The sequence below is a fragment of the Alligator sinensis genome, unplaced genomic scaffold, assembly GCF_000455745.1.
Source record: "Alligator sinensis unplaced genomic scaffold, ASM45574v1 scaffold517_1, whole genome shotgun sequence".
NCBI classification, from domain to species: Eukaryota; Metazoa; Chordata; order Crocodylia; family Alligatoridae; genus Alligator; species Alligator sinensis.
This window is the reverse complement of record NW_005842236.1, coordinates 292,950-304,535: the sequence shown is the minus strand read 5'-3', so window position 1 is coordinate 304,535 and position 11,586 is coordinate 292,950. Positions and strand designations below refer to the sequence as shown.

The following is an 11,586-nucleotide window of genomic DNA, read 5'->3' as shown; positions in this document are numbered from 1 at the left end:
ACGGTGAAGCCGTTTTGCTGAAATGAAATGGAACAGTGCTTTCAAAACAAAATGAAACTCAAAACAAAACACTGTCCCATCGAAACGGCAAAATGGAAGTCAAAATGAAACATTGCTGTTTCACACAGCCCTACTGAAGAGGTTGAGTATCACTACTCTGACACACCAAAAGACAATGTTGTTCTTTCCAGTGTTTTTCAACAAGCTGTAACCAGGCTTTTCACACAAGAGCCATCAAAATTAAATAGTAAATATATAAAAAAGAAAGAATGCATATGGAGAGAGCAGATAGGAAATGTGATTTCAGTTGAAATTTAGATCCCTTAGGAATAGTGAGGAGCAAAGTTGAAGTCTCTGCTACTGCCAGTAGTTAGTTGAGATAGTTCTGAACTTTGTGAAAAGGAACTTCAAAGAAGTGTTCAGTCTTTTCAGCTATCTGAGTTTTCATTTTCTTTAAACTTTTTCACCTGAGTTATTTACTCATTAACCCAAAGGGGAAAGGGGCCAGAAAGTTTTCTAGAAAATCTGAAAAAATAAATTAAAAATGAATTTTGTGGGAAGAAATTATTTTTTGAAAAACAAGGCTATTTTGTGTGGAAAGCTTCTGAAACTATAGTAAGCAAGATTATAAAAAAGATTAAATAGTATTAGATGGGAATAGGGTGCGAGGGATATAATAAAAGAGAAACATATTCTCAACTTCTAAAGCTCCAATGACGGTGGTGCTTCTGTTACAACGTACAAGAAGGATGTGACCCAAAGTTGGTGGGAAACTGGGCATGTCCACACTTCCCAACATTGCATGTTCTGTAGCACTACAGTACGATGATATAGAAATGCCCCTTGTACCCATTACAATGCTATGCTTATGCAAGTACCTGAACAGCAGTGTTGCTGTACCCATTTCCTCTGACCACTAGAGCCATATTCAGGTATGTTGACCATTGCAATGAAAAGCAGTTAGGCTAGAAATCCTGTATAAAGTACCAAAAGGAAACTAATATACCCAGCATTTAACTGGGGCAGAAGCTTGGTACTGACCTACTGCAAAGGACTGAATTTCCTTGCAAGATTTCTACTTTCTTTGTGAAAAAAGAAAGATACTTGAAAAGAATCTTGCAATATTTTTGGAAAGAAGATACTTTTGGCTTCATCCTGTGAAGTATTGACTAATCTGGCCTCAGCCCAGCAAAACACTTATACACGTGCTCAGCTTTAAGTACACAAGTAGTCCTATTGGCTTTAATGGGTTTCTTCACATTTAAAATAAGCACACGTTTAAAGTATCCTGGAACCAGGGAGCTCAGCTTCTTGCTGAATGCAGCCCTTAAAGTAATAGACTTAGTGAGTTGAGACAGTAAAGAGATTCAGCTTCACAAGCACAATAAGGATGGTCAGTTTTGCTCAGATTTCTCAGATACTGTATATTCTTTTTTGCTGTGAGAAGATTAACACCAATTATTCACTATGATCAACAACAAGCAGGAAGATGCAACTGACTTTCATTTACAGGTCATGAACCTTATATGTTTTTTCCCTGCAGTTAGCAACCCATAAGACAAAATTTAGTGCTTTAAGCAGGTGCAGCAGTCTATATATTATGCATAGGGTCCTGCATTAAATTAAAAGTGGCCATTGTTACTCAGGCCAAATCCTGCAAGGCCAAAGAGAGTACATTGCCTTAATATTAGTCAGAATATTAAGACTTTTTTAGGTGATTGTAGACAGTAGGAATGGGTCCTGTACATCTGAAGACAGCTGAAATGAGATTTTGTAGAGAAGATCTAAAACCTTTTCGCCACTATGGAAGAAGCTGTTTTTAATTTGACTTGATAAACAGTAAAATGCTAGTGAGGACAATACAGTTTTAAAGTTTTTGCATGTGTTGGGAAGTCAAGCAGAGATTAACCTTGGTTTGCTCACTCATGAGAGCTAACAACTGCCTTGCCTTCACAAGTATTTGATATCGGGGTAGCTAACTTGAGATAAAAATACACTGTCTTCATCATAGTAAAGACAAGGTCTAAGAGGAAGACCACAAAACTCCCCAGGTGGGATAAAAAGAGGGGCAAAGGCCTTGTCTACTCTTAACTGCCTTTGTTAGCAGTTCTGTCAGCAGACAGATGCTACTGCTGAGCCACCAAACTACATGCATACTCATGTACTTCTGGCAGCTTCATGCTGCCCCATTGCAGATGCAGCTATTGCCAAACTGCAAAGTGCACTTTCAGAAGGCACCATGTGCTATAGGGATCACAGCACCCAGCAGAAGGTAGAGATATATTCCATGAAGCTCCTGGCAGCTGCCAGGCAGCTCAGCAGAGGTGGCTGAATTCTGCAGCAGAAAGGGAGGGCTCCATTTCAAAGGAGCTATCTGTGTGGATGGCCTCACAATTCTGCCAGCTAAACTCTGTAGTGTAGACAGAGCCTGCAGTAGCTTCAAAACACCTTTGTGTTTTTCTAATCCTGGGCTTCTCTGTGGGTCTTCCCTAGGCTTCCCATGAAACACAGTGCTGCTCAAAATCTCCATAACATTATGTATACACACTCTACAACATCTCGTCCACAACTCACACTTTCTGTCTCCAGCACTGTCCCCAACAACACCCTGATATCAGAGTTTAGAAGGGGTTCCTAGAGAGGGAATCTTACAGCTGTCATCTTCGGTGTCTATGGGCTTTTACATGTTCCATGATGCCCTTTGGAATAGGGCAAAGGAGTTGGAGTAGGTGTGAGGATCTTGCCAATGAACTGTAGAAACAGGAGGAGTTTGTGATTGCAAAAGCAAGTCAATATAGCAGTACCTAGCATCCAAAGAAGAAAGTATTATGACAACAATAAGGAATCTAGACTTACAGCCACTAAATTAACTGATAAAAATGAGAAAAGTGAATGAAATAACAGAATAGCCAACATTCATCATCTAATTTGTTCTCTATTATCTATTCCAATATGTCTAATTTAAAATTCCAGTACAATATCATTTATGGCATAATTTGCAATTTCAGTCAGCCAAGGTAGATCCTTTCAGTTGTATATTAATTTCCTAACTTGAGTATTCAAAAAACCCTTAGAAACTCAGAGAATAAAATAACGTGCATTTACCTTCTTCTTGTGCTTTCCGTAAGGAGCTGAGAAATAGTGCAGCAGCTTCCGAAAGAGATACAGGATTTGAGTTTTGGCTGCGTGTTTCTGGAGAGAAAAAAACCAAAACAAAGCAAAATAAAACAAACAAACAGATATAAAGATCTGCATTTATGACTCTACTTACAGAGGTTTTTTTTAAAGTTCTCTTGTCCATGCATTTTTATTTAAGTGTAATAGTAAGTTGCACCAAAAATGTAGCCTACATGTATAGTTTCTCTGCTTTCATTGTTTGATAGTTTAAAGTATTCATTAATGTTTAATTTCATTTTGTCTAATTTAATTTCTTTTTTTAACAAGAGACAGATACAGTCAGACTGATTATGTTCAGCCCAGAGCAATTCAGGAATAATTCCACCTCCATCGGTGCAGACAGTAGCATAACTAAAGGTGTGTGAGTGGGAACTCCAACTTGGGGGATAACAACCAACCTGGAGGACGTGCAAGATTGAAAGTGGCTCCTGCCACTACCACCCTGTCCATCACTGCTGTCCCAAGGAACAAAAGCAGCCTGTTACAACTTTGAGTGTGGATACACTGGTAGCAGAGAAAGGAGACTCAGGCTATTGTCTTTATAATGTAATTTTTTAAAGGACTGAGCTGTCCAGCTCCTGATATTAGCTTCTCCCTAGGATACAATACTGGTTTAACAAAAAACCTCAGTATCCTCCAGCTATTGAACTAGCCATAAAAGCCATAAAATGTTAAAAGGAACATTTTTATATAATGTACAATTTGAAATAATATATATACTTTTAAATGATTCCAGATGACTTTACCTAGCTGCAGTCTGTCGTATAGATCCTTCCTTTGGCTCTCGTCAGAAATAAAACGACGTCCCTCTACAAAAATAATAGGAAAAACAATGCAAGCAAAATACTAAACCAATCTTAAAGCATGCCTTAAATCATATTGCAATACATGTTTCTTCTTTTGACATATGCTGGAACTAGCAATTTTCTATAATCCAAAACCTAAATCTGAATGTTTTATTTGAGCTGTGGTCTATTCCAAGGAGACCATGATTTTCAGCCTTTTTCATTGTTCTGTTAAAGTTTAACAGAATTAAACTTAAAATTTAAAACCATAGGTGAAATTTACCAGCTTCTTCCCTGATATTCCTTTGCTGCTCCATTGCACAGCCCGTTTTTTCTCCCTTAAGAAATTTAAGCTTTTAAAGGGTCACCATTATTTTTTTTAAAGAAAAAATATTTTCCTGTAAAAACAAATTACTTTTATGTGTCAATAATAGTAATGTGCAGATTAAGTAAAATAGAAATACATTATTCAAGCTGAAAGATTCATTTAAGTCCAAGGGCCAAATTTTCTGTTTGTAAGGTGGCTGCAACTTTTGAAGTCAGGGGAGTTTGTAACTTACATTATTTTGGCCATGCAATTATGGAGCTATTTCTCTTGGACATTTAGGTTTTCTTCTTTAACCTATAATATTTAAATTAGGATTCAAATCTTATCAATAAACTTAATACTTCTTTGCCACTGGACTAACAGTGGGGGCTTAGAGGTTTATTTGCCCATCCATAATACTAAGATATTGGTAAACCTGCTGTTCAACAACTTCATAGCAGATATTTCTGATGGTATTAATACAATGCAAGAAGTTTGCACTAGGAAACTTTTCTCTCCTGTCGCTTGTGGAAATACTGTCAGAAAGCTCAGGAAAGACTAAGCGATAATGAAATATATCCACTGTGTTTCAAGCCTTTGAAATAAGTTTTAGATGGGAAAGCTATTTTTCCCAGTTGATTTAACAATCAAAGTATAATTTCTACCCCCTGAGCATTTTCAAGACTACTGCTTTTTTTGTCTTTAAAAAATTATGTTTTTCAATGCAATTTCTTAGTTTCTTTCCAAAAAATACCAATATTTTCAAGCAAAGAAGAAATCATATCCAATTCATCCATGTGATTGTCTGGACTTCCACCTCTGTTGCATCCTGTGGAGATTTCTGCTTGGGTAATGTAAACCATATAAAGAATAATCAACTGGTGGGAAAAGCTACATTCTTCAGTACTGAAATAGCGTTGGACTTACGTGCACCCTTTAAATAAAGCATAGCCTGAGGAGTCCAGTTTCTTCTTTGGAAGTGACCCTTTGCACCAAAGAAGAGAAAAGTGATATTTTAGCACAGTGCTACTATGATGACAATCACTGTACTACCGCCACACCTACCCATGGAGTTTATTAATACTTGTACACTCATTCTGACAAGACTGCTTACCTGAGGAGCACTCCAGGAATATGAGATGAGAGATGCTGCAAGGAACAGGGCCATAGCAGAAGCTGTCAGTCTACGCAGTCCCTGCACATGACAAGCAACCAGAAGGACATGGGGAAAATGTCTTTTAGATCCCCAGGCAACCTCTCTCTTCAGCTTCACCTCCTGATGTTGAGATGTTTTCCAGACTCCCTTGCTCCCAAAGCCTCTCTCTTTCAGTACTACCTCACCTCAATAAATTCACGTTGAATTTAAGGAGCAAGTGTGGATATTCATATCACACTGACAGAAGAACTTTGTATGCTAATGTTTACAATCACGTAAAACTTTGTGGTGATGAGCACGGTGAATCCAGAGATAAAAGAGAGATTACACAGTCTAAATCTCATAAAATATGCAAGCATAGGAGACTTAGTATTTTGAAGCAGGTCACTGCCCTCTGTAAGTAAAAGTTGTTTACCTTAGTATAGAATTTGTATTATTGAACCTATTGACTGATCCTACGTATATTATTAAGAGAGATTTAAATCTAAGAGGACTACACATTGACAAAGGACTTGCAAATGAATATACTGATCACAAGTCCTGAGTAGACTAAATTACCTCTCTACTTTGTAACTAAATGTGAGCCTAGTTTTTCATGCATCAATTCATGTGACAAGTAAACAATAACATAGTTATTAGTACTCCTAGAAGTTAATTCCATTTGCTAGTTTCGAGAAGAAATTGTGCTAGTAGTGGCACATTTAATCTGTTGTTTTATAATATACCAAAAACAGCTGTAATATTTCTCTTGCATATAAAAGAAAGTTAGAAAATTATAAACCAAGCAATTTAGCTTCTAAAACAATATACTCAGTTGAAAATACAGGAAAAAGTATTTACTGACATGATTCCACATATCAAAAGAGTCTCACTTACCTTCATACTCAGTTGCCCTGCAAATCAGTAGTCTTAGAAAGGTTTAGCTAAGATTGTGTGATAAAAGATCTGTATGTGATTTGGGGTTCCCTTTTTAAGTCTTCTGCCTGGAAATCTCCTCCCCCTTTGTGGCAGAGTGGAGGAGTCTAAAGGGACCTCTTGTCAGTGCTGGAGATGGAGAAGTAGAAGGTCTGATGACTCCTTAGGGAGACTTGCAGACTTACAGAAAGTCAGGGAAATGATTGAAGGACAGACACCATGGACTTGGAAATTCACCCCATTAACCGGGTGACTTTCTGAATACATCAGCATCAATGTCGAGATTTCTTCTACCAGTTTCCCAATAAAATGTCACCATCTCACCAGTGATCAATAAGCACCACCAGCAGTAGATATTAATAAGGACAAGGAGCTCTTACCTTGGGTAACTTATTGTATATGAGGTTGTCATCAGCTGTGACATCTATAAAGTAACCCTGAAGAAAAGCTAGTAAATTATTCTCAAGAGTCATATGTCAACATAGGAGACAAAAGAGACCGAAGAAGGTGGGGGATTCTGCATAGCCAGTTTGAGGTTATTCCCGGCAAACAACTTAGCATCAAATCTCCTGTTCATTTTCCTGACTCACTCAAGCCTATTATTTCTTATACCCAAGCAAAATGAAAGGGTAAACAGAATTTCAAAAAAACATAAAGCTGTAACCACTTTGCTATCTTGAGAGCAAAGAGAACTTTGAGCAGCTAGAGAAAAAGTGTGACTCATGAAACAGACCTTTTGGAGTAGGCCAAGCAACAGAGCAACCTAATAAACAGGGAACAAGGAGACATAGAGAATTAAGGATCATACAAAGTCCCTTTATAAATTGTTTATAACGGATTACTAGATGTCATGAGTAGGTCATAGACATGAGTAGCAACTGTAACAAATTATTATAAACCTATTAAAAATACTATCTGATTTTATAAGGCAATTTATTGGCATACTGGGATCTATAGAATCTCTGAATCCCTAATTCAGAGATGAACTGAGGCTAGAAATATGTCACCAGATGAAATGGATCAGCTGTACTGGGAGGTACCTCAGAACAGCTGATCTGCTTCATTGGGCAAAACACACGTTACCCATTGTCCCTGCCTGTTGATGCTGTGGGACAATGGGCACCATGTTCTTTTGGGGCTTGAGGAGCCTGATTCTAATCACCCTGGGAACTCCAAGGCAGCAAGGGGCCCCTCAAGACCTGGGAAAGCCTGCAGCTCTTGCTCCACTTACTGAGACAAGCCCCAGAGATCCCCTGGTAAGGAGGAAAAGCCAAGAAGGAACACCCAGGGCTTGAGGAGCTCAGTCCCACACAAAAATTCCCAGGGTGTTCATGACTGGTCCCAAGCCCCAGAGGAGGCAGGTGGCAGGGTTGATGCTCTGGGAGCCAGTGGTGTGGCTGGTCCTGTCAGCTTATGTCGACAATGTACTCCTCATGGTCCAGGACTCAGGTGACCTGGCGCAGGTGGAGGCCTGCCAGGCATTGTACTCAACGACCTTCTCTGCCTGGGTCAACTGGGTCAAGAGCTTTGGCCTGACAGTGGGCTCACTCCCACCCGCCCTCCATGGGATCAGCTGGAGCATGGGCTCGCTGCTCTACTTGGGGGTCTACCTGTCCCCCACAGACCCTTCCCCACCGGAGAACTGGCACCAGCTAGAGGCAAAGGTGGTGGAGCGACCAGGCATTGGCAGGACTCCTGAGGTTTCTCTCCCTGCATGGGAGAGTGTTGGTGCTTAACCATCTGGTCCTGTCCATGCTCTGGCACCACTTACACACCCTGCCTGTGTCCCCTGCAGTCCTAGCAGGACTCAAGAGAGGGGCACTGGAGTTTTTCTGGCCAGGACGGCACTGGCTTGCTGCAGAGGTCCTGAGCCTCCCCTGGTGGGAGGGTGGCCAGGGCCTGGTTTGCCTGTGCAGCCAGGTCCTGACGTTCCGCTTTCAGGCCCTGCAGCGATTGCTATACTGTGTCAGTAGCCATGCAGCATGGGGCCACCTAGGGCGCTCCTTCCTCTGTCACTTCCAGGGACTCCGATAACACTGGCAGCTCCTCAGCCTGTGGGACTTCTCCCTGCAGGTCCTGCAAGGGCTGCCAGAGTTCTACCATGATCTCCTCTGGGCCTGGAGGCTGGTCTCTGCCTCCAGGTCCCCTGCAACACTTACCCAGGGCACCAACCTGCTCGTCAAGCCCCTCCTCTGGAACCCCCTTCTGGAGGTGCTGACAGCAGAGGCGCCCCAGTGGCAACAGAGGTTGATCCTGGCTGGTGTCACTTGTATCGGAGACCTCCTGGACTATGATAGGCAGGAGTGGGTGGACCCCTTTGAGCTGGCCTGGTGCATGAGTCTACTCATGACATGTGTGACATGTTGTCTGGTCCAGGAGGTGAAATCTGCCCTACCTTCTGACACCCTTGCCTTTGTTGGCCAGGTCCTGCTCAGTGGCGGTCTCTGCCCCTGCCCCCCATGTACTCCAGCCCACCAGAGTATGTCTTGGGGCTGGCGTCTTGCCTGACCTTGCAGTGCTCCCCACTTTACCACCTGCGCTGGCTGGAGGACACCAGACCGGACACCAAACCGGTCCATCACCACCACATCTACACGCTTGTGTGCTGCGTGATCCATCATGCCGCCCTCACGTCCCACCCAGACACCAAGTGGCAGGACCTGCTTGGTGAGGGCATGGCTGGGGCACCCCAGTGGCTGAGTCTGTACTCCACCCTCATCCCACGAGCTACTGGGGACCTCAGCTGGCGGCTCCTCCATGAAGCCATCACCACGGGTATATATGTGGCAAGTTTCGCAGACACCCTGGTCCCCTGCCCCTTCTGTGGGCAGAGGGAGACAGTGGTGCACACAGGCATGCAGCGTGCTTCAGCACCAGGGTGAGGGCCATCCATAGAGATGCTCTGGCTGGCTACCAGAGCATCTCTGTGGAGGACCTGAGCCTCCAGTTGCTTCAGGGCACAGTCCTGACTGTACCCTGCCCCAGTTTTTCCCCTGGGGTATTTTCTGAACTTTTTTTGTTCCTGTACGTGCCTCTTGCAGCATCTCAGAGGACTTTGAGATGCTGCAAGAGGCATGTGCATGCTCGTCTGGACATGCCCTTAGAGTGTAATAGCAAAAGTAGTCATCTGATCTGTGTGATTAACATGTGTTCATATGAAGACAGGAGTGAGATATATCCTTGTTGGTTTTAGGGTCCATCATTGGCTTTTGGAGTTCTTTTGGAACCTACTCCCCTATTCATTCTCTCTAGAAATGCAGTTGCCTCCAGAGTGGCATACGTTATATGTATTACAACACAGCAAGGCGAGACAGCATTTTAAGATAAGAAATATATAACAACATGCAGGCATCCAGGGTGTTCATATACATACATTAGCCATGCAGTTATCTCTGCATACATACATGCCCCCCCATCTTTGACAAATACAATAGCTCATAATTAAGTTATGCATCCTCATATACTGAACAAAAAGGAATGTCTTTTATTTTTGCTTTGACAATTTGGGTTGATGAGTTACATATCATTGAGATGTAATGTTATCTCACTCCTGCTATTTATCAATAGATTCACACAAATGAGGAAGCTGCTTTGACATGTAATCAATAATCTAAGTCAGCAGGGTGAAGAAAAGATTGCCATAGCAGCAGGACCCCTTGTTAGATGGAGAATAACATATGCTTAGCCTGGAAGATGATCTAAAGGGCAGTGTGACTTGCCTACCATAACACTGTAAATGGTAAAAGCAAAGCCTTTGTGACCAAACATCAGTTCTCAGGTTCTTGGGACAGTTCTTCTGGAAGGAATCATTAACCATCCTTTGCCAGATTAGGGACATAAGGCACCCACTGCTGTGACCAGAGCTATCCCTTAGGGGTGTGCGGGTCCCCAGGGATGGCTCTGGCTGTGACTATTGTCTATCACATTGACGAGCATTCTTGTATTGTTTGTGTGTAAACTCTTTAGGAGAAGAGACCTTATTTTTTTGTTTGATGTTTCCATAATGCCTACTGGGATCCTTCTCCTGAACTGTGACTCCCCTATGCTAATGCATCATATACAATAACTAACAAAACTGTTGTGTAGATTGAACATATGCTGTGGCAAATAGCCAATAATATGTATTTCAGTTACAAGTTTTTATCCTATACTACTCTACTCCATTTTTTCCATCCATGCATCCACCCATCCACACCCACTCGTAGTATACAGACACTGGTGGAGTTTGCAAATTTGGAATAAGAACTGAGATATTTCAAGACTGACTGGCATTTAACAACACATCTGTCACTGAAGTTAATGGGAGTCATGTGGATAAATTCAGTACTCAGCTTTGAAAAACCTGTCCAGTCTTTAGGTATGCAGGTTGTAGCCATATTGGTTTAGAGCTGAACCTCACAAGAGCTGAGAGACTCCATACCAGCTGAGAACTGCCTGCCCAGATGAGTTTTCCATCTATTAACTCCTCTGTGAAATCCTATGTAAAATGAACTTTCTTTTCTACCGAGGAGAACTTTTACAATCTTTTCTCTAATGCCTGATGAAGGGTATTTGTGCCTGAAAGCTTGCAATTAATGTATTTATTTTTGCAAAAATCTTGTTGGTCTAACAAAAGATATCACCTCAACTACGAGCCCTAATTGCTCTGTCTACTCTTTTGCACTTTTAACTGAGCAATTCTTAGCTGGAAACCCCAGACACAAAAAACATGGAACCCTTTAGGACCACTTTTGCTGCACCACTTTTCAGAGTAGTGCAGTGATTCTCAACCAGGGTGCCACACAATATTAGTACTGTAAGATGTGCAAACACACAGGATTCACAAGATAAACCCAGAGGGTACCTCCCTATGAGTGCACACATGCATTTCCTTGGGGAAAAATATCAGCAGCACACAGTTGTACCACTGCTCCTTGTCTCGGAGGAACACTCCTGCACATGCACTCTGGCGCACAGTAAATTGCCCCAGGTACAATTACCTGGGGTCCTGGGGCTTCCCGGGGCTCTAGTAGTGGTAATCTGTGTGCACAGAACCTGGCCAGCAGCTGGAGTGTGGTTCTGGCTGGCCAGGCTACAGTTTTGGGTATCGCATGCTGCTGCCATGTGTGCTGTCTCACTTTTTATTGAAGCTTTTTTTTTAGATACTGGGATTTCCTGGTATCCAGGAGTGCAAGAGAACCTTTTCATGTGTGCCAAATGCATTTTGCAAAGCCTCAAAAGCCTTTAAGGTGCCACAAAGTGCACAT

General features: G+C 42.0%; 1 protein-coding gene across 1 annotated transcript in view; it reads right to left on the bottom strand.

Annotated features, from left to right (window-relative positions):
* The window catches only part of SPX (spexin hormone), a 10,841-nt gene extending 1,883 nt beyond the window's left edge, over nucleotides 1-8,958 (bottom strand). Inside the window, exons 1-6 of the mRNA XM_025208524.1 lie at nucleotides 8,872-8,958; nucleotides 6,721-6,777; nucleotides 5,384-5,464; nucleotides 5,197-5,254; nucleotides 3,924-3,986; nucleotides 3,106-3,192 (exon numbers count right to left, since the gene is read on the bottom strand). Coding sequence (XP_025064309.1) covers nucleotides 3,106-3,192; nucleotides 3,924-3,986; nucleotides 5,197-5,254; nucleotides 5,384-5,464; nucleotides 6,721-6,777; nucleotides 8,872-8,958 — 433 coding nt within the window. The remainder of the gene's footprint in view (nucleotides 1-3,105; nucleotides 3,193-3,923; nucleotides 3,987-5,196; nucleotides 5,255-5,383; nucleotides 5,465-6,720; nucleotides 6,778-8,871) is intronic.
* Between the last annotated feature and the right edge of the window lie 2,628 nt (nucleotides 8,959-11,586).